Source organism: Acanthochromis polyacanthus, chromosome 15 (genome assembly GCF_021347895.1).
Source record: "Acanthochromis polyacanthus isolate Apoly-LR-REF ecotype Palm Island chromosome 15, KAUST_Apoly_ChrSc, whole genome shotgun sequence".
Classification (NCBI taxonomy): Eukaryota; Metazoa; Chordata; class Actinopteri; family Pomacentridae; genus Acanthochromis; species Acanthochromis polyacanthus.
Genome location: NC_067127.1, coordinates 20,327,059 through 20,349,394, shown reverse-complemented (window position 1 = coordinate 20,349,394; position 22,336 = coordinate 20,327,059). Strand labels below are relative to the sequence as shown.

The window sequence follows — 22,336 nt, the reverse complement described above, 5'->3', positions numbered from 1 at the left end:
AAACAAATGCTGCATTTCTTTAGAAAATGCTGCATTTCTGACAATGCCATATTGAGGAATGAACAGCCTTGGTGGAATACTGCGCTCTCTGAGTATTTTTCTAGTTTTACATTGTGTGAATATGAAACTCACTCAGAGACTTCAGTCATGCTCCTTCTCTCAAATTGGTCATGATTTCAATGAGATTGAACTCCAACATCCAAATAGTTTTTCCCATTTATGTGTATATGAGTTCGAGGACAGACTGACATCTAGCTGTGTCAAACTGCTTAAAGACCATCATATTCTCAACCAATCCCAGTCAGCTGCGGTTACCACTAGCTGTTGCCAGCTCTCCCTAATTGACCAAATTTTGATTTCTCTGGTCCAGTAAAGTTGCTGGTGGTTTGTCTAAATCCCAGGATTCAAAACATCCAATCAAAAATGCGTAAGTGGTGTTAGAGAAACTATGTCCACGACCTCTGCAGTGTCTGCTTGGGCTAGCCATCTGTTGATCTGTCATCATCACTGGTGACCTCCATGTTTCTGACATATACTGAAATGAAAAGCAGCGAGTTGATGTGTGAAATTGTTTTGACTCTCTGTTACCTCATTGCTGCCTAAAAAAAAACATGCATTTACACCCATTGAGTATTGCAGTTTCCATAGCAACAGGGATAGTGATGGAGAGCGGGGGGGCGTTGGTGGGAGGTTGACGGGGAGGTTGAGTGAGCGATCGACAAAGAGTAAGCGACTGAAGCAGCAACTGAGGTCAGAGTGAAACTGAGTGAGTGTGTGAGTAAAGATAAAAGAAAGGGCTGGAAAACGAAGACGAACAGAGAGAGAAAGGTGCCATTTTCTTGTTTTCTCTCCTCACATTCATTCATACATCAGCCCGGCTCCCGTCTTCCCAGGCGGAGGGACAGTGACGCTGGCTGTCTGACTATCTCCTCTCATTATCATTCCCCCTCCCCCCTCCATCCATCCATCTCCCACTCCAGCTGGATAAGCCAACCACTAACCAGCTCTACTCTCGTTACAGAGCGGGGTCTTGAAGATTGCATCCTTACATTTGTAATCAGATGTAGGAGAGGATTATCTCAAAGTCTCCTCCATCTTGTGCACAGCTAGGGGCAGCTGAGACTGAAACAGGAGAGGAGAGGAAGCAGCAGGAGAGAGGGATCAAGGGCGGCACAGTGAATGTAGTGGAGTTGAAGGCAGAGAGAGGGAGAGAGGTCACCTGTGGATGTGAAGACGAGGAGGAGGAAGATGAGGGCTTTGTAAGGGACTTTTACCTATCACCATCCCAAAAGGAGAGGACAAGGGGAGCATAGAGACTCAGCAGCAAGTAGATCCCCGCGAGAGGTAGGCTGATGGATGAAAATGTTCTGAGAAATATGCTGATCTGTGTGTGTGCGTGTTTGGACGGACCTCTCACTGCATCTGCTCGTGGAACCTTGGTGTATCTCTGTTCGTTATGTGTTCATGGGTGTGTTCCTGATTTTGAGAATGGGGTGCAAAAGCCTGAAATGTAAAAGTCTGCGCTGTGGTTCGACAGGATCCAGCCCTAGTCAGGTAAATTCAGAACCCAGAAATATTGCAAATCATTTCCTTGAATGTGGCGATGTCTGAAAATTTCCCAAACCTGCACCAGAATCCAAAGAAACTTTTCTATCAGGATTGGATTATGATAATAATTAATACATGCATGCACCTCCAGGGACTCCTAAGCCCTCAGTGCTGTTTAACACTCTGCATTCAGATTCATTACTGGTGATCAGAACAATACTTATTATTGTAAGCTGTGTGCTGAGGTTGGGTGGCCTTCGCTCTTTATAAGGCATGACAGTCAATGACACTTATATATTTGTAAGACCCTTCCTGGTTTTTGACCCTCTTATATTACACCACTATCATGTTTTGAAATCAAAATGATCATACATGCTTTAATGACTGGAGTACACTGCAGGCGCTGGCTGTTTTTACTGAACTTGAGAAATACAGATTTACAGACTTTGCACCTACAACCTTAAAGAACAATCTTCAACTGGACTCATTTTTATTCTTAGATCAATTCAAACTTTTAATTACTTGTTTAAGCTCCAGCTGCTTGTGGGTTAGTTGATTCATTTGTTTTCCTAACTATTCCTTCTCATGTGTGTGCCAGCAGCTTTTATTTTCTTACTCGGCTACATTGAGAGACCTCGTACCCTAGTATACTCTAAATTTAAATCAGTTTTAAATGAATCAATTTAAAGTCCCCCTGTTGCAAATGTACTGCTGTTTGGATCGCACCATTATTTGCCTTGTTGTCAAATTACAAGATGTACTACAAGTATTTCTGAAATAATACCTTGGTATTCTAAGACATTCATAAAAGAAAGATTTTTGTGATCTGTCCAAACAATGAGCAGATGTCATGCCTCTTCCAACCAATGTCTCCCCTCATCCAGAGCTAGCTTGACATCCAACAACTCATGGTATTCTATGCTGGAATTTCTCTTCGCAGCTGAGAGTCTCTGATAGAATAAGGTGCAGAGGTTAACTTATTGTCTCTTAGAGCATTGTGTGAAGCTATCCACCACAGCTTTGGCTGGTTCCATCTTCACCTGCACCTTTGAGATAATGCAGTCCAGGAAAAAACTGTGGAAACTTACAGTTTCTTCTTATGGAACCTCTTAACCCTCCTGTCGTCCTGTGGGTCAAACTGACCCGTTTTAAAGTTTTAAAAATGTGGAAAAAATGTACGGTATATATTTTTGACAGTGAAAACTTACACATTTTCCAAAAAAAAATTAGGAAATTTTTTAACATTTTTTGGTGGAAATAAAACAAATAAAAAATGTTTAAGAACATTCAGGAAAAAATCAACCAAAAACCAGTGAATTTTGCTGTCAAATTTGGGGATTTTTTATTTAAAAAAATAAAACTTTTGAGGGAAACTTTTCAGGAATTTTCTTCCTGAACATTTTGCAAATCTTTATAAATTTGGGGAAATTTTTTCTGAATTTTTGGACTTTTTTCAGACAAGGCAACAATATTTTTTGGTAAGGACAACGCGAGGGTTAGGGACCTGATGCACAGGTTAAATGTAATCCTCGGGGTACAGGAAGAGATCAGGATGTTGTCAGGCTAGATGAAGACAAGGCAGTTGATCACATCATAGAGCATGTTCTCAATCAGGTTCTGAAAACTTGGTAGGGCTCTAATAAAACCAAAAGGCACCCCAAGATACTAAAATTCCCAAGAGATGTTGAAAATTGCTTTCCACTTACGTCCCTCCTTGATCCATATCATGTGGTAGGAATTGCGTAGATCCAATTTGGAGAAGCAGAACTAATTAGGGGAAGAGGACATTTGTTTTAAATGTGATCTTATTCAACCCCTGGAGGCCAATGCAGAGACAAAGAGGTCTCTGAAGAATAGGATGGGGCAGATGATCCCTTCTGCCAGCAACTCTCAGATGTAGTTCTTCATGGCTGTATGTTTAGACTTGGACACGTTGTACAGGCAGCTACTAGGAAGAGGGACTCCCATGCATAAAGTTGACTCAGCAGTCATAGAGTCAATGCAGTGGAAGATAAAGGGCTTGATGTTTGTTAAATACAGGGGCTAGTTCCACTGGAGGTGAAACTAGATGGAGGCAAAAAATTGTTGGATAGCTGGCACCACACATTGCAATATTAAATATCATCAACGTCTCTTTACTAACAGGCTACATAGCACAGGCTTTTAAAGTTACTATAACAAGTCACTTCTCAAAAACCTACTCTAGATCTAGGTGTTTTAACCAATTACAGATCCATTGAGCCTCCCTTTTATTTCTCCCTTTTATTTCCAGTTAGTTCTGGAGTTCCACAAGGTTCTGTGTTAGGACCAATATTATTTACTTTGTACATGCTCCCCTTAGGCAATGTTATTAGGAAACACTGCATAAATTCCCATTGTTATGCAGATGACACCCAGCTATATTTATCTATGAAACCAATCATTTCTTCAAACTCCTGGCATGTCTGAAGGACATAAAGGCCTGATTGACCTGTCATTTTCTTAATTTAAATTGGGATAAAACTGAGGATATTGTACAAAACCTCAGAAACACACTGTCTAACCAGATAGTTACTTGAGATGACATTGCATTAGCCTCCAGTTCTACTGTAAAGAACATTGGAATTACTTTTGATGAAGATATATTCTTAACATACATTTAAAGGAAGTTTGTAGGACAGCTTTCTTTCGTCTACATAATAGACGAAAGAAAGGACCATCTTGAACATCAGGAACATCTTGTCTCAGAGTGATGCTGAGAAACTAGTGCATGCATTTATAACTTGTTGACTGGACTTTTCCTAATTCCTAATTCCTTATTATCAGGGTGTCCCAATAATTCTCTTCAAAACCTCCAGCTAACACAAGATGCTGTAGCCAGAGTTCTGAGAGGAACCAATAAGAGAGATCATATTTCTCCCAGATCAGCTTCTCTTCATTGTCTCCCTGTAAAATCCAGGTTGGAATTTAAAATCCTGCTTCTCACATATAAAACTCTTAATGACCAAGCTCCATCATACCTTAAAGACCTTATTGTACCATATTACCCCAACAGAGCCCTAACTCTCTCAGACTGCTGATTTACTTGTGGCTATTACCACAATCAGAATAGAAGACAGAGCCTTCACTTATCAACTTCTAACCCTAACCCTCCCAATTTGGGTCTGGGAGGCAGACACCCTCTCTACTTTTACGATTAGACTAAAAACTTTCCATAGTTATGCTGCTATAGGTTTAGATTGCCGGGGTGTCCCACAATGCACTTGACTCTGCCCCTCTGCCCTCCCATCTCTTTCTTTCATACAGTTATACAGGGTGTCCCTTAACTCTGGACACATAGGCAAAAATACGTATTTTCATGAAATAAAATTTTAACAACATTTTATTCAATTTATTATTAAATATATTGAATTGAATATATATTTAATAATTAATCAAATATATATATTTAATATAATAGCTATGTTTAATTTGTGGCAACAAAAAAATATAATTATTGAGGTTTCCTATGTGGGGACACTGTATACTACCACTATATTTCAGTCACTTTGTGTTTCACCTGATGTCCTGTGTTTGTTCTCTCTACATGTGGCTCTGGATCTGGAGCTACACATCTCTGATCTTCTTCATGCTATCCTCCACCCCTTTTATCCCCACTCTGACCCAACCAGTCAAAGCAGATGACCATCATCATCATTATCATCATCATCATCATCATCAAGTTTGTGCTATACAAATAAAATGGAATTGAATTTAACTGAATTCCAATTGGTTTGGGTTAACAATAAATTTTCCACCCACAAAAAAATGTTATAAAGTTCCGCAACATTCTGGATGAGGAACAAAACTTTTGACCTTCCACTGTTTTCCTTATTACCCGTACAATATTAGCAGAAAAGATTGCAGAAATTTCTATTGCTATGCAGATAGCACATTAAACAAATCAGTTGGTCAAAGGACAAGCATGATGTAAAAACATGAATGTCACTGACACTGAAGGCACTGAAGTTCAAGTGTTCTACCCTAAAGAAATACAATAAGAAACAGGCTATCCAACCGCAGCTATTCTGAGAGTCCCCAGCACCACTGTAAGGAACTTTTAAAACAAGCACAATGTTATCAAAATTAAGAACAGGTTTCCTGTGCATTTATTACTTCTAGGCTGTACTGTTATATTTTGCATAGATAGATAGATAGATAGATAGATAGATAGATAGATAGATAGATGGATAGATGGATAGATGGATAGATGGATGGATGGATGGATGGATGGATGGATGGATGGATGGATGGATGGATGGATGGATAGAGGGATAGAGGGATAGATGGATAGATAGATAGATAGATAGATAGATAGATAGATAGATAGATAGATGGATAGATGGATAGATGGATAGATGGATGGATGGATGGATGGATGGATGGATGGATGGATGGATGGATGGATGGATGGATGGATGGATGGATAGAGGGATAGAGGGATAGATGGATAGATGGATAGATAGATAGATGGATAGATGGATGGATGGATGGATGGATGGATGGATGGATGGATGGATGGATAGAGGGATAGAGGGATAGATGGATAGATGGATAGATAGATAGATAGATAGATAGATAGATAGATAGATAGATAGATAGATAGATAGATAGATAGATAGATAGATGGTCTCCGCACTTCATGACTAAACACCATTGTATCTTTCATAATGGCAGGCTGACCACTCCTGGGAAGGTTCACGTCATGTCTCTCACTGTGGCTCTCTCTTTCCCTAACTCACTACGCATTTATATTCCTCTATTGCGTAGTTCTCTGCTGTGGCTGGCCTTCTGAGACAGCTCAGTGTCAGGTGTTCCTCACTTCTTTTCTCTCTTCCGTCACCATAGCTGTTTCAGGTGGACAGAATCTATTTTTGCTCTATACACCAGTGTAATACAGAATCAATGGCAAAGCCTTTATTTGCCCCCTGTTAAGACTGGGATGGGAATGCAAGTGCAGAATCACTGTAACAAGTTAGGCAGACTACAGCCAAGGTAATGTCTTTTTAGAGCTATGGTTAACCATCAAAAAATAAAGCTAAAGCCAGGGAAAGCAAGAAGACTTAGGTGAGTCTTGGACTAGGGAGCAGAGCTGAGCAGGCACATACAAGAGCAGGGAGAAAGTTAAGACAGGGACTGGGGTTTTACAGAGGAGAGACCTGGCAGTGAATGAATCCAGAGAAGGCACGAGGCAGATCAGGATTATGCAGAAGACTATAAAATGTGAAGTTTACAACTGCAATGGGATGGACTTACAGTGCCATAAAAACATATTTGCCCCCCTGCTGAAATCATGCATATTTGCCACAAGTACATGTTTCAGATCATCAAACTAATTTTAATGCAAGACAAAGATAACCCAAGAAAACACAAAATGAAGTTTTCAGAGGATGATTGTTTTTTGAAAGAAATATGCTGTCCAACCCATCTTTCCTATGTGAAAATGAATTGTAACAACGCTACCAAATTACCAAATTTATTTAGGAATGGGGTTCAGTTTCATCAGCCACACCCATGTATGATTACTGCCAGACTTGTTGAATTGAAACAAAACTAAATAGAACCTGTCTGGTATTGTGAAGTAGCTAAAAGGTCTCAAAAAGCAGCACATGATGCCACGTTCGATAGAGCTACAAGAACAAATGATAAGCAAAGTCACTGATATTGATCAGTCTGGAGGGTTACAAAGTCATTGCTGAGGCTCTGGGACTCCAGAGAACCACAGTGAGAGACATTATCCACCAATGGAGAAAACATGGAACAGTGGTGAACCTTCCCTGGAGTGGTCCAATGACCAACATTTCTGCAAGAGCACCCAGATATCTAATCAAGGAGGTCACAAAAGAACCCAGATGGACATCTAAACATATAGATAAGCCCCCAGACTTTTGGGATAACATCCTATGGACTGATTAGTCAAAATTGGAAATATTTGGAAGACATGAGTCCCATGAGATCTGGTATAAAGCTAATACTGCATTCTATAAGAAGAACATGATACCAGCAGTGAAACACGGTGGTGGTAACGTGGTGGTTTGGAGCTGCTTTGCTTCCACAGGACCTGGACGACTCGTCATAACTGATGGAGCCATGACAGAAAATCCTCCCAGAGAATATCCACCATCAGTTCATGACCTAAAGCTCAACACAAATTATTTACACAGCATGACAATGACCCAAAACACACAAGCAAGTCCACCTATGAGTGGCTCAAAAAGAACAAAATGAATGTTTTGGTTTAAGTTTAGAGGCACAATTAGTTTTTCACAGGGGTGATATAGGTTTTCAATAAAACCTTAATAAATCCTCAGTTAAAAACTGCATTTAGGGTTTTGTGGATTGTTTCTGTCTGATATTCAATAAATATAAATAGTAATTTGATGATCTGGAACATTTCAGTGTGAGAAATATGCAGAAATTGAAGATTTCTGCACTGGGGCAAATACCTTTTCCTGGCACTGTTTTTTTTTTCACATGACAGTGGGACTTTCACCTTGTCACAGGGATAAAATGCGTAACTATAGTGAAAATAGCAAGTATATTAATGTTTGTATTATTTTCGTTCAATTTATAATAACTGTTACTTTAAAAAAAGATCTAATTATGAATATCACGGTCTACTGCCAATTCTGACAGTACTGATACAAAAGTTTCGATTGATTTGATTTTGTGTGTTTGGTTGTGTCTGAGATGATCAAATGTATTCCACACTCTATGTTGTGTTTCTGTTTAAAGGTATTCCATGGCAGAGGCTGGGCATCCTGTGTCGACGTTGTTCCTGTTGGAGGGAGATGTTCCCTTGGATCCTACCGTCTCTGGTCAGTCCCTGTTTGACAGCTCCAAGAGCTCTACGCAGGAAATAAGCACGTCTACAGCGGCAGGTTACAAGTGCCAGGAAGAAGCTAAAAGTAAGATCTGTCAAGGAAATTCTGCTACTCTTCCTACCGAGGGAACTTGCAGCGGCACTCTGGGGATCAACAGCCGACCCGCTGAACAGCAGCAAGGTGCGTCTGAACGTTGTGCAATCCCTGGAGGTCCAAGCCACCCACTGAGTCTTGCTGAGACACATACACCCTCACACCAGCACAGGACAGGTGTGAGTGCAAACAAAGACAGCCCTGAGTCAGCCAGGACACTACAGAGTATAAAGTTGGTATCTCTGCCTGTTCACAGAAGTCACTCTGACACTTTATGTCAGGTCAAACAGGGAGTGCCCCCCCAGGCTCCAGACAGTGAGACTTGTGGACTTAGTTGTCATGGAGGAGATAAAAGCATCCAAGAGACTGAAACTCACTCCGAGCTGGCCTGTAAGCAGTCCATGCCGTTGCAACAGTGCAGCTTTGTCAATACCATTTGCAGAGGAGCCAACAGTGGAGAATCTGGTGTACAGCAGCCTCAAAGCAGGTGTATCTGTATCTCAACCACTGAGGCAACAGTCAGGGTAAAGCATGCTGAGGAAGAAGGCCATCTCCCCTCTCAATGTGACAAAACACTGTGCTATGGCTCTTATATGCACCATGATAATTTTGAGGACACGTTTGCTGCTTACTGCCATCCCCAGCCCATTCCAGCCCCATCCCGGCTGCTGCCACGCCTGGCAGGCATAGAGCCACAGTGCAACGTTCAGTGTGCCACGGCACCTCCTCCTGCAGCCAACCACCTCACCCTGCCTCGACTCATCTCCTCCGTCAGTGAGACGGGCCTGGATGCCAAACATCTGCTGCGCTGCTGCAACCTCAGCTGCTCCTGGATCCGCTCAATGCCTCCTGGCACTTGCCCACAATCCCAAAAGCCACTCAGCAGGGAGGAGTGCTGCAGCAGTTCATTTGGTCCAGTCAGATCTACAGTCCGTGACATGGGGACTATGACAGCCCACACAGTTCTGAGGGACGTAGGGGTGCAGACAAGTCAGACCGCCATATCTCATGTGTTCCCCGAGGTCTGTCTGACAGACAAGTGCAGGAATGAGACCTCCTGCATCCTGACTCTAAACAGTGATAGTCATGGAAGCAAGAAACAGGGTGGTGCTCCCAAATCTCCAGTAAAGGAGGTGAAGTGGGATGCAGAAGGGATGACATGGGAAGTGTACGGGGCTTCTGTGGACCCGGAGGAGTTGGGTCTAGCCATCCAGAGACACCTGGAGCTACAGATCAAGGAAACAGCAAGCCATGCAGCCAAGCTGGCACGCCAAAACACCAACACATCTGGTCAGGGCAAAAACACCAGCTGTCAGAGAAAGAGAAACAGAATGATGAGCTCCATCCGAACCCCGGTCTGCTGCAGTCGGAGCACTGAAGTTGTTGACTGATTCACCGGCTGACAGATGGAGTGGAAGAGACCTGAGCACTGAACCGACCTTAACTTCAGCCTCAAATGTCATCCATCTGAGCAGAAACTTTGTGAAAGATAGAGTAATCTGCATACTTACAAGACTGGCCTGTATACCAGTATTTCAATATTTCAGTGACTGTAACTGTGATTCTTGTAGCTGTGCACTACAAATTTTTCTGAGGGCCTCTCTACTAATGTATATTTTAATAAGGAACCGTGTACAAGACACAGACTCAATAAGAAAACACTTACACAGAGTTAAGCAATCTGATACAACAGCCCTATAAGAAATACTACTCTTACTACTAATACTAATAATATTAATCTGAAAAGCTTGTAATGAATGTGAATTGAGGCGTAGAATGTAATTCAGTAAACTGAACCTCAGCTGAGTCCAAACCAAATGCTGATCTAATCACCTCAGATCAACCCTTTACTACATCCCTGCTTCTGCTCTCCACCTCCTGGAATTTGTGTTCCTCTTTCTGCATTACTCGGATTTAGGGTCTTGACTGACACCTGTGGATATCTGGCAAGGGAAGCATTGAGAGTTTCTTACCTAATGCTGATCCTAATCTTAGTCTGCAGCCTCAAAAACAAACTACCACCTCGCCCGCACAGTCACAATAAGAACTGAATGTTACAAGCAAACACATGCAATGTTAAAGGAAATGAATGTCATACTAATACTGTAGAAAAAGTCAAAGTAAAAGGCAAATTAACTAACCACTATGTTCTTTAAAAAATAAAAAATCAATGGAGATAGAGTGAATATGTCCTTTGTAAGGGAATTTCATACTGTGTGGCACCCAAAATAAGTTAATACTGTACATATTGTGTGTTTTCAGGCTGTGAAAACAAGATGGCTGTCCTTGTTTTTGAATGAATGATGGACAAATTTTGATTTTTCAAGTGACTGACCGGTTTAACCTACACATGTCCATGGATTTGTTTTCTTTCCATTAAAAGGAGGAGTTGTTCCCTGCGTATATTTTCTTCTTGGCTATTTGCACTACTAACACTACTCTCACTACAACATTTCAGACCATTTTCAGACTGCTAATATTATATGCAAAACAATGTATAGCTGCAAGTATTTTCTAGACAGTTGGTAGAATGCCCATAGAAAAAGGATGAAAAAGACTAAATTTCAATTATAGTCTTCCATCCATTATCTATACACCGCTTAATCCTCATTAGGGTCATGGGGGTGCTGGAGTCTATCCCAGCTGATTTAGGGTGAAGACAGGAGACACAGTGTCTATCACAGGGCTACATATACAGACAAACAATCACACTTGCATTCACACCTATGGACAATTTAGAATCACCAGTTAACTTCATCATATTTTTGGACAGTTGGAGGAAGCCAGAGAACCCGGAGAAAACCCACACATGCACAGGGAGAACATACAAACTCTATGCAGAAATATCCCAGGCTGGGATATGAACTGGGGACACCAGGATCTACCAATCCCCAACTACACAACCTGGGGACTCTCATCCCAGGAACTATTACATTACATCTGGACTAACACCTTCGTCATATACAGGTAACAAGTTTGTTAACACAGAAGACAGAGATGTGGTTCAAATCAGAAGAAATTACAAACTCCATGCAGAAAGATGCTGGGAAGGCTGGGATGCAAACCGGGAATCTTCCAGCTGCAAAGCGAAAGTGCTAACCACCAAGCCACTCCATTATATTCTTTTGAAAATGAAACTTCATTTGTATTAATTTAACTTGACAGGTTCAAAATAAATGGTCAAACATGGGTAAATACATCATACATACCATAGAAGTAAAAATTTTTAGCTGAAGTCGAGGAACAGACTCAACTTCAAACATTCCAAACCCATCATATTTCTATTGATGCCAGGATGTCCTGTACACTCATTGTTCTCATTCTGCTTCTCTTCCTCCACTTTCCTCCTTCTCTTCATTAGGCAGTCTGCTGCTAATCTTCAACAAAGCCTTCCCCACACCACAGCCACTTATTTTCCTTCTAATAATCATCACACTGACTTTCTCGCTCGATAACCAATCATTTAAGTGTCACAGGTGGTGCAGTCCTTGCCAGTAAATTTATTTTTGTCATATTTTTGCATTTTTATAATCTGCATATTTCACATTTATTTACCTGGTCCAACAGCAAATCTACTCTGCATTTTTGATGAAGTTATCTTTGTCCTATTTGATTCATCTCATGAGTGACATTGGTGAAGATTGCATAATAATCATCTTTAGTGGGTGACTCACAACATCAAAACAATAAAAAAGCAAGTTAAGATGTTTCAAGCTAAGAAAAGTCTAATATACTGCTGGCTTTAGAGAAAAGGTCAAGAGCTATCAAAATGTTTCTCATAACTTCAGTTTAATGAAAAGACAATTGTTTGTGAAATATTACATTAGTCAGTGTGATGATAATTTAGATCACTGCTTAAATATTTCTTCTTCACACATTAAACATTGCATCAATGTTGGAGTTAACTACCACATGTAGTTCTTGTAGACACAAATAATCCTTGTGTGGGTCAATGCACTGTTAAACAGTTCTCCAGGAAATTGAATTCACGTTTTAAATGTGTCAATATCAGATATTCCACAATGTTGATGGAGCATTTGTGTTGGAACTGGTCAGGACATGTGGTCTCCTCTAGTGTAAATGTTGATGTTGGGGTTAATCTGTATATATCTTGTTAATTAGTATGACTGTGTGGTTTATGTCTCTGCTTGTCATTGTCACGACAAGTTTAAACCAATATGAGTACATTGTTTTAAAAAATGCATCAGATTGCTTTACACTCAGTCTATAATGATAACTGCCCCATGAAGGTCCTCTTTTTAGTCACTAACGTAATAATAACAGTGCTGGATGCTGATCTTTTCATTCATTCTTCCATCACTTTGTGTAATGTAGCTAAACAACGACTTGGAAAATTGTCAAAATTGTTTTTTCTATGAATACCCATAGTATCCAGATGATGATTTCTAATGATCATGGTGACACACTTATTGTCTCTAGTATCATCATCAGACCATAATTTAAACTTTTACAAAAGTAAAATCCAAAATCTAATGTCATGGACGCTGTTAAAACAGTCATGCTCTTAACTGTTTGTATTTGAATAGTGATATTCTTCTTAAAGTTGATTTAAACCTGAGACTCTGAACATAACCTGCTCCAGACCAACTGCAGAGCCAGTCAGGTCATTCTTTCTCTTGATTCCCAAAGGAATCAAACCAGTCATCCATTCAGAATTCCAATTAGGAAAATCAAGATATCATGCTTAGAAGATGGGGATGCTATTCCAAACAGTGTGGGGTTGGAACGAATCACATACACTGTGGAAAAGGACTTGTGGGGTGCAAAGCAGATATATTCTGTATATTACCATGGTGATCTAGCAGGTTAAAAGAGAGCCACCTTCAGCCACCTTTGTTGTGCCTTTAAAAAATATATTCCTCGGTTCCTCATGTTGGGGTGGGGGAAATACTGATGTATGTTAGATGGCAGCAGTTAATGATCAGCTGGGTAAATCTTCAAGGATATTTTTAAAGATATAGATTATAAATATCATATAAACTTTTGGTTACTTAGCTTTGTGTAGAGCATTAATGTCGCTGCAGTCATTCACATTTCTCAGTAAACAGAATGTAGTTAACTAGCTCTGTCTAAATCTGCTCAGATTTTAAAATATGAATGTACTGATCAAGGTTATGTGTAATTCAGCTCATTCATGAACAAAGGGCAGTAAAACACTCAATGCATTAGCTAAACAGATGCTGAATATGAAGGGGATCATTGGACATTTTGCTTAGTAAATCTGAAGCAAAAAGAATAAAAAAAACAAAACATCATTACAGAGTGGCAGGCAGTTGGGATACAGGAAACAGCGCTGTGATAAGTAGGCATGATGAGGACAGTTACAAGCTGAGGATAGGACATGCTAGACTAGAAACACTGAATTTAATAAATACATATTCCACAGGGATATGTGAATTATGACAGATAGAGGGATCTGTGGATCAGTGTTTTTTTATTTAATAAAGTGTGTTTCAGTGCAAAAAATATTAAGGCAATAAATATGGAGATTTGGACCGGAAGAAACTACCTTGGAAATGTATTTCAACTAGGGATGTCTGAAAGACGTTATACTGGTAAAAAAAAAATAGAATGTGCAAAGAAATGTAAGAAATTAAAAGAGAAGCAGAAAATATTTAATTTAATTTAATTTAATTCCCGCTCTAGGTGGGGTAAATAGCTCCAGCTCTCACCCCAGTACTTCAAGTGGCGGTAAGGAGGGCTGCTTGCCGCTAAAATAAAAGAACCAACGAAGAAGAAATGTGGGCGGAGCCACGCAGACTATAAGTCAAAATGGCCGCGACCATGAAGAACGTGGAAGAAATACGGACTCGAGTAATTCTGGGGGAATTTGGTGTAAAGAATGTAAGCTTGTTGTTTACCAGTTGTTTTATGACCACGACATCTAGTGTATCTTGATGTGGCGAGGCACATTTTCACGTCATGTAGAGGCGTAAACATTACCCACGATGCTAAATGTGATGTAAGCTAACAGTGTAACCAGATTTATATAACCTAAAGAAAAATACAAAAAAACAAAAAAACAACTGTTGAAGTAACTCATGTTTTGTGACAAATAAACATCATTGCTATTCATTGTATGTGTTGCTGTTAGGTTCATACAACGGATTTCCCTGGAAACTACCCTGGCTATGATGACACTTGGGACTTGCAGAAATTTCAAAAGGTAAAATGTGGTCTCATTTGTAAAGTGTGGCGGATTTACCTGTAAACTAAGATGTTTACTTCTGTTTTGTTAACCACACTAATTCTAAACCTCAAAGGACTCAAGTTAATCTGTTTCACTGCTCTTATCTGCTCCTGTGTCTAACAGCATTCACGAACTGAACCTTGTAAAAACAAAACAATGTTGTATGGAAATTATTAGTCACTCAAAGTCAGCTCAAACATATTCAGAACAGTGTTAAATAAGAAATATTAATTCTTCAGACAAATTTTGTAGACATAATGACAGATCCAGTTGTGGATGTGCAAATTATTAAGAATATTTTATGCATTTGGGTAGCTGTGTTGCTCGGCTTAGAGTCCAAACCATATGAATGCAAATGTCAGTTTGAGTCACAGCCTGCCTGGACATTTACTGTTTGTCATTCCAGCTCTCTTTCCAACATTTCCTGTCTATCTCTACTGTGTAAAGTAACCTTTAGAGGAAATCTGTAAGAAATGTACATATTAGACATATCTGTAAATTGTTTTTATGCTTGTCTTTAAGGAGCTCAGAATGGTCAAAGCAAAACATTATTTCACTTTTCATGCCCAACAGCAAATACAGATTTTGCCATGTTCACTTTAGTTTGGTTTGATAAGTACCAAAGCAAACTGATCTGTGATTACTGTATGAATTCATTGCAAACAAATGCATATCTTCTGTTTGTTTGCAGAAATTCAGCATCGACCTAGTGAGTCTGGATGAGAACAGTATTGAGTTTGATATGGTGGGGATTGATGCAGCCATTGCCAATGCCTTCAGAAGGATTTTACTAGCAGAGGTGAGATTTCCATTCAGTCATATTTATCATTAGGATATCATCTTCATAATAAAAGACAAAATGCCTTTTTATTTTATACTAATATATTATCAGAGCCCAGTAGTATTTAATTTTATTTTTGTATTTTTTTTATTTGCAGGTGCCTACCATGGCTATAGAGAAGGTGTTTATCTATAACAACACATCCATCGTCCAGGATGAAGTCCTGGCCCACAGATTAGGCCTCATTCCCATCAAAGCTGACCCTCGACTATTTGAGTACAGGAACGCTGGTAATACAATACAGTAAAATACTAACACACATGACATTTGACCACAGGGCCCATTTTACTCTGGTGTGATACCTTTATGGCATATGATAAGGTCTGGATAACATTTTGTTCACTCGTTATCCAGTTGTGCTGCTGTCCGAATCCCTTTTATGACTGGACTCATTCTACATAAACTGAAATATATTTATTTTAACTTTGATGATAACAGCTTATAGCTCATGAACCTCCCCCAAAATCAATCTCAAACTATTACAATATTTCTCAGTGGGTTACAGAGATGTCAATCAAGGACTCCTAGACACTCCCACACAGTCCTAAGGGAAATTCTAATCATCTGATTAACTCAAAACACCTGCAAAGAGCCTCTAAATTCTCAGTCTGAGTATACGCAACATGAACAAGACTTCTGACTTGACAGCTGTCCGGAAGACGATCACTGACACCCTCCACAAAAAGGGTAACTGTCAAAAGTACATTGATGCAAAGACTGCTTTTCAAGGAGTGCTGTATCAAAGCATAATAATGGAAAACTGAATGGAAAGAAAAAGTGTGAGAGGAGAAAGTGGGGGATGAGGGATGACCGCAGACTTGAGAGGATTGTCAAGAAAAGCCGCGACGCCCAGACATGTCTGGGAAATGGGCTACAACTGTCAAATTCTAATGGCCAAGCTGCTCCTAAATGCCCAACGATCCAGTGTGAAGTTTCCACAGTCAGTGATGATTTGGTGCCATGTCATCTGCTAGTGTTGGTCCACTTTGTATAATTGAGTTGAAAATCAATGGAGCAAGCTGTGAGCAGATTTTAGAGCACTACATGCTCCCATCTGCTGAAGAGCTTTTTGGAGAAGCAGATTTTCCAGCAGGACGTGGACTCTTCCCACGCTGCCAAAACTACTCAGAAATAATTCACAGATCATGGCAGTACAGTACTAGATTGTCCAGCCAACTGATCTGAACCCCATAGAAAGAGTTTGGGCATTTCTGCATTATAAATACTGGTTTTAATTGATCTGTGTAGATCTTGTAAAATATTGTAATATTTTGAGATTGATTTTGGGGGATTTCATGAGTTGTAAGCTGTTATCGTCAAAGTTAAAACAAATAAAGGCCTGGGATATTTCAGCTTAAGTGTGATGCATCTAGAATGTATAGATTTCAGTTTGAGCCATGCCTGATGGAAAGCGTTCACCCTTTTCCACCATATTCTAATTATATGAGATGCATTTGTAACATATGTCTTGCTTTACTTGTATAAATGCTATTTTAGGTTCCACAACAGATTCATACTTCACACTGCATGTGTGATGAATAAAAAAATGACAGTCTGGCACCTTTACTTTCTGATCACATTCTGCCGTGTTGTGACTTCAATTCTAAGTAAAATATGTACTATTTATCATCATGAACACAGTGGTAGGTTATAATAAAACAATGGACAGCTGTAGTATGTATTGAAAGTAAAAAGACAAAGAATGAGCTTTGGAGTGCAGCTTTGATTTAAAATGTATTTGCCACAGTGACATAATTTGCTCCCAGTAATTAAGTCATTGATCAAAATTGTTGAGTTGATAAACGTAACGTACTGTAGATCAGTATGTTATTCATAAATGCTTACGTTGTTGTTTGAGAGTAGCACTTATTTCTCATTCAGTCAAACAATGTTTTGTTAGTACAGACACTGGCTTAAAGAGAGCATATTAACCAAAGAAAAATAAATCCTTTTTTTGGCTTTTGATCAAGTTACTTGCAGATTTTAAAGTTAATCTGCTACAGCTGAAATCATCTGCCACTAATGAGCTTCCAAAATCTGTTACCCGATATAAGCTGGGTCCGGAATTTACCTATTCTAACCCAATCCTAGATATCTATGAGCAACTTTATTAATACATTGTGCTAATCTTTCAGCTGTTGTAAATAAGAAAACAAAAAAAGATATTTACAAAAAGTTGTTTTTTTTTTAGTACAATATATACAAAACACAAGCAGTTCATCAAAGCCGACTGTTTTCTAACCTACCCATTTGGTTATTTCAGGTGAAGAGTCTTCAGAGGAAGAAGGTTCAGAAATTGACACAATTCAACTGCAGCTGAAGATTAAATGCAGCAGGAACCCCAGAGCCAGCAAAGATGACTCTGACCCACGAGAGCTCTATCTGAACCATATGGGTAGGTCTGAGTTGACACCAAACGCTGGTATCGTTGGCAGATGCAGACTCACAAATATTAGCTGTGACCATCGCATGTAAACAAATGAGTAACTGTCTTCTCCACTGTCCCTTTACAATCTCAGTTTATTCCAGGGACATAAAGTGGGTCCCCATTGGTAACCAGGCAGATGTGTTTGGCGAGTCCAGTATTGGGCCAGTGCATGATGACATCCTAATAGCTCAGCTACGACCAGGACAGGAGCTGGACATTATCATGCATTGTGTCAAAGGAATTGGTAAGAGTTTAAAAAAACAACAACTAAAAATAAAATTTTTGTTATTTATTTTTCAAAAATGACAGCTTATGCTGCCATACATACTGCATACTGTCAATAAGAAAAGTGATAAAATACTTCAGAATACATTGTCCATTCACTGATGCAGTATGATCACAATCAGCTGAAATGAAACACTTAAATTAGCAGTGCAGACAGCCATTTTGTTTGAGTAAACTCCACTTTAATTGTCACTGGTCAAAAGCTAGCATTGACTTCATGGTTGTGCTAAATCTGAGCTCCACACGGTGGCCGATCAGTTGACCTGTACACTGTGAGCACCCAAGTCACAGGTTGTGGCTTCAGGAATGAAAATGTATAGTATGAGTTAACACGTTGTAAAAAAACTCAAAACAGTCTCTGCCAGTTATGACCCTGTTAACCCTCTCAGCTTGCTGTGTCTGATAGACAGCAACTAGAGCACTGCTGTGGAGAATTTCACGCCAGAAACGGAAAACCTGTACCAGTGGCTTGGGGGCAAACACGAGTACTGTTCTACTCATAGCGGAAATATCAGTGGGACTCATCTGAATAGGGAAATCCCACATTTTCATAGGTGTTAGGCCTCAACGCAACCTAAATACCTTTGATATTATCTGTCCAGATCAGATTGAATTCAGCATTTAATCTGATATCTGTCCAGATATGAATTTAATTCTGAAGTAGCGTTTTCTGCTCTGTGTTCAGGGAAGGACCATGCTAAGTTCTCTCCAGTAGCAACAGCCAGTTACCGTCTCCTCCCAGAAATCACCCTCCTGGAGCCTGTCGAGGGAGAGAAGGCAGAACGCTTAAAAAGCTGCTTCTCACCAGGCGTTATAGAGCTGGAAGATGTTAATGGTAAGACTTAATTAACAGTTCTGGCTTGGCCCTGGGTGGAAGGTAGCCAGAGTTGCTCTTTATATGTTGGTGTCTTTTCACTTTTTCTGTACTTTATTTGTTAATCAAAATCTATGTTACTTCTCAGTAGAACAGCGTGGCTGCGGACTTTATTTCATGTTTTTATCACTTTCAGAGTACTTTCTGATTCCATATTTATTTCAAATTGCACTCCTGTCCTGACAGTGGACACCCAGCGTCCTATTCTTTACACCAGGGGCTAGCCGATGGGCCTCCAATAGTGCCATGTTACTGGCAAGAAGTCCCCAGGGGGCTGAGAAGTAGGTACAGCGACTGTAGAGCTGGAGGAGGCTATGTCTAAGGAAGCAGAGATCATGACCCTGTCTTGACTGATTATAATGGTTAAAGTAAGGTCTCTGGAGAATAAGATGGAGGCATTAACATCACTCACAAAGAGCAAGTATGATTTGTGATGGTTCTGTCATGTGCTTCATGGAGACATGGCTGCATGACAACATCCCAAACTCAGTTGTGATTGGCTTCCATTTGATGAAAGCAGGCAGGAGTTGCAGTGGAGACGCTCTCTACATGAACAAGTGGTGCTACCCTGGACATGCTAATGTGCACAAATGTGTGCAGCCCAGACATTGAACTGGTAGCAGTAAACGTCTGTCTGTAATGTTTGCCTCAAGAGTTCTCTCAGGCTATTTTTATTGTTGTTTACATTCCTCCTGTGACAGTCATCAACTCTGTCACTGTGGGAATACTGACACTACACCAGAATACTTTTGCAACCATCTCTGGGGATTTCAATCATGTCACCCTGATATCAACACCTGGTCCTCCTCAACATCATCTACATTTCTGCTATCCAGTCACAACTGGCGATCACCAGAACTGTCCAGAGGAGGTCACAGGACGCTCTGGAGATTCTGCAGGGATGTTTGCAGGTGACAGACTGTAAACATCTGCCTCTACAGCACAATCCCAATGAAGACAGTGTGCTCCAATTACAAACCGTGAATGACTAAAGGTCAGATCATAGTCTCTGTGTTTGTATGCCACTTGTGGCCTCTGCACCAGACTGCTGAAAGGATGTGCTACTCAGCTGTGTGGTTTTTCAGCACATTTTTAGCCTGAGCTTGATGGTCTCTGTTGTAGACATCATGCGCAGTTAATGTGGCCAAAAAAAGCAGCATAGCCCTCAGTGACTACAGACCAGTGGCTTTGACTTCACATGTCATGAAGTCTCTAGAGAAACTGGTCATGAACATCTCTGATCAATAGCTGAGTCATAGCTAGATCCTCTGCAGTTTGACTACCAGCCTCATGCTGGAGTGAGGCATAGGGCTTATTCTCATCTGGAAGAGGCAGGCAGCACTGTGAAAGTCATGATCTTGACTTTTGCAGTGCTTTTAACACCATACAGCCTGAACTGCTCAGGAATAAGCTGCAGGACATGCAGGTGGATGCACTACTAATGTCCAGTATCACCAACTACCTATCAGGTCGCCAAGAGATGGTGTCAGACATAGTGGTGAGCGGCACAGGTGCAGGTTGGACGGGCCTGTCTACACCTCTGACTTCAGATACCGCTCCATGTCCTGCCAACGATTTTGCCATAGTGGTGCTGTATCAGCAGGGAACAGAGGGCTGAGTACAGGACTGTGGTGAACCGATTTGTGGAGTTGTGTAAAATCAACCCCCTACAACTCAACATCCTGAAAACAGAGTTGTTGGTAGATTTCAGGAGGAACAGTACCACTTGGGACCCATAACCATCAAGGGAGGAGAGGTGGATATCGTCAAGTATTAAAAGTCCCTCAGTGTCCACATAAACAAGAAGCTTTACTAAAAACAGTCTGTACAAGAATTTCTATAACTTTGTCTTGTCTTATCTTACTAATCTCAAATTAAATTGTTAAATTTTGTATGAGTCTGTATTAAGTCTCTAAATGCTGTAAATGTTTTCTGTCTTTTTGTGTTGCCTACCTTAGGGACAAAGGTTGCCAAAGTAGTGAACAGTCGTCTGGATACATGCAGCAGGGAAGTCCTTCGACATAGTGACCTGAAGGATGTGGTGAAGCTCGGACGAGTGCGAGACCATTTCATCTGTATGTTCATATATACTGTGTGTTACTCATGTGTAAGCCAGTTCAAACTGCTTTTCAAAACACCACCAGACTCAACAACTCACTAGTCTGGACGCAAAAACCCAATTTAATAAATAAACTCAGGAGTCACCTTATACGAGTAGTGTGATATATTATGACTCTTTGGATTGTTCCTGTAAAATAAGAACGTCTTAAATGTTTTTCCACACAGCAGCTTATTCATTGCTGTATTTGTGCTGCATATTAGTTAATGGATTTTTTTTCTTTTACAGATACTGTGGAATCGACTGGCATCCTCCCTCCAGAAGTCTTGGTTATGGAGGCTATCAAAGTCCTCATGGCCAAATGTCAAAGGTTTCTCAATGAACTGGACTCTGCTGACATGGATTGAATGGATGCCTATCAGGGTGGATAGTTGATACTATGCTGTCAGTGAAATGGCAATGATCGAATGCGTATGTTTTGATAAAAGCAAAAATCAAATTTTGTTACGATGAGTAGACTTACTTGTGAGAATGTATATACTATCTTTAGTATTTTGTATATCTCAGTTTTGCTTAAGCTGACAAGCTAAATGTAATAAAAATGTAATATTTGCTTGTCTAGGCTTAAGTTCTGCTTCTGAAAATAATAGGAAGAACAGGTTGTATTACTGGACTATCAGTCAGACTGGATTAATCTGTCATATATTAATCTGTCAAAACGTTAACAATTTAAGCAACAGCGGAAAAGATTAGCGGAGCTGGGGGGCTAGCATCAGCAGAGTGAATTAGAATGATTTAAGATTAGGAAATTAGATAGGATGGGTTCCAGCTCAAGTGGCGTAGTGGTTAGCACTTTCGCCTTGCAGCAAGAAGATCCCCCATTCAAATCCCGGCCTGGGCCTGGGATCTTTCTGCATGGAGTTTGCATGTTCTCCCTGCGCATGCGTGGGTTTTCTCCGGGCACTCCGGCTTCCTCCCACAGTCCAAAAATATGCTGAGGTTCATTGATTACTCTAAATTGCCCGTCGGTGTGAATGTGAGTGTGATTGTTTGTCTGTATATGTAGCCCTGTGACAGACTGGTGACCTGTCCAGGATGTCCCCTGCTTTCGCCCGAGTCAGCTGAGATAGGCTCCAGCACCCTCCGCGACCCTGG

General features: G+C 40.4%; 2 protein-coding genes across 4 annotated transcripts; both read left to right on the top strand.

Moving 5' to 3' along the window:
- The first annotated feature begins 693 nt into the window (after window positions 1-693).
- On the top strand, window positions 694-10,882 carry si:dkey-191g9.7 (uncharacterized). 3 transcript variants are annotated; one of them, XM_022200350.2, is made up of 3 exons: window positions 694-828; window positions 1,022-1,344; window positions 8,302-10,882. In XM_022200350.2, exon 3 carries the CDS (start codon window positions 8,309-8,311, stop codon window positions 9,872-9,874), a length of 1,566 nt encoding a protein of 521 aa, XP_022056042.2. In that variant the 5' UTR covers window positions 694-828; window positions 1,022-1,344; window positions 8,302-8,308; the 3' UTR covers window positions 9,875-10,882. The 3 variants fall into 3 exon arrangements, with proteins under 3 accessions (XP_022056042.2, XP_051816078.1, XP_022056041.2); XM_051960118.1 differs by lacking the exon at window positions 1,022-1,344 and having other exon boundaries at window positions 697-828; XM_022200349.2 differs by lacking the exon at window positions 694-828 and having other exon boundaries at window positions 849-1,344.
- Window positions 10,883-14,229: 3,347 nt separating this feature from the next.
- polr1c (RNA polymerase I and III subunit C) lies at window positions 14,230-21,793 on the top strand. The gene is made up of 9 exons (XM_022200347.2): window positions 14,230-14,348; window positions 14,599-14,670; window positions 15,386-15,493; window positions 15,633-15,765; window positions 17,799-17,930; window positions 18,055-18,207; window positions 18,934-19,083; window positions 21,081-21,197; window positions 21,470-21,793. Exons 1-9 carry the CDS (start codon window positions 14,277-14,279, stop codon window positions 21,586-21,588), a joined length of 1,056 nt encoding a protein of 351 aa, XP_022056039.1. The 5' UTR covers window positions 14,230-14,276; the 3' UTR covers window positions 21,589-21,793.
- The last annotated feature ends 543 nt before the right edge of the window (window positions 21,794-22,336 follow it).

Excerpts from the sequence above, each read along its gene's own strand:
- polr1c (XM_022200347.2), top strand. The coding sequence starts at position 14,277 with ATGGCCGCGACCATGAAGAACGTGGAAGAAATACGGACTCGAGTAATT. Across the intron at positions 14,671-15,385 it reads ACTTGCAGAAATTTCAAAAG|AAATTCAGCATCGACCTAGT; the intron begins GTAAAATGTGGT and ends GTTTGTTTGCAG. Across the intron at positions 19,084-21,080 it reads AGAGCTGGAAGATGTTAATG|GGACAAAGGTTGCCAAAGTA; the intron begins GTAAGACTTAAT and ends TGCCTACCTTAG.
- si:dkey-191g9.7 (XM_022200350.2), top strand. The coding sequence starts at position 8,309 with ATGGCAGAGGCTGGGCATCCTGTGTCGACGTTGTTCCTGTTGGAGGGA.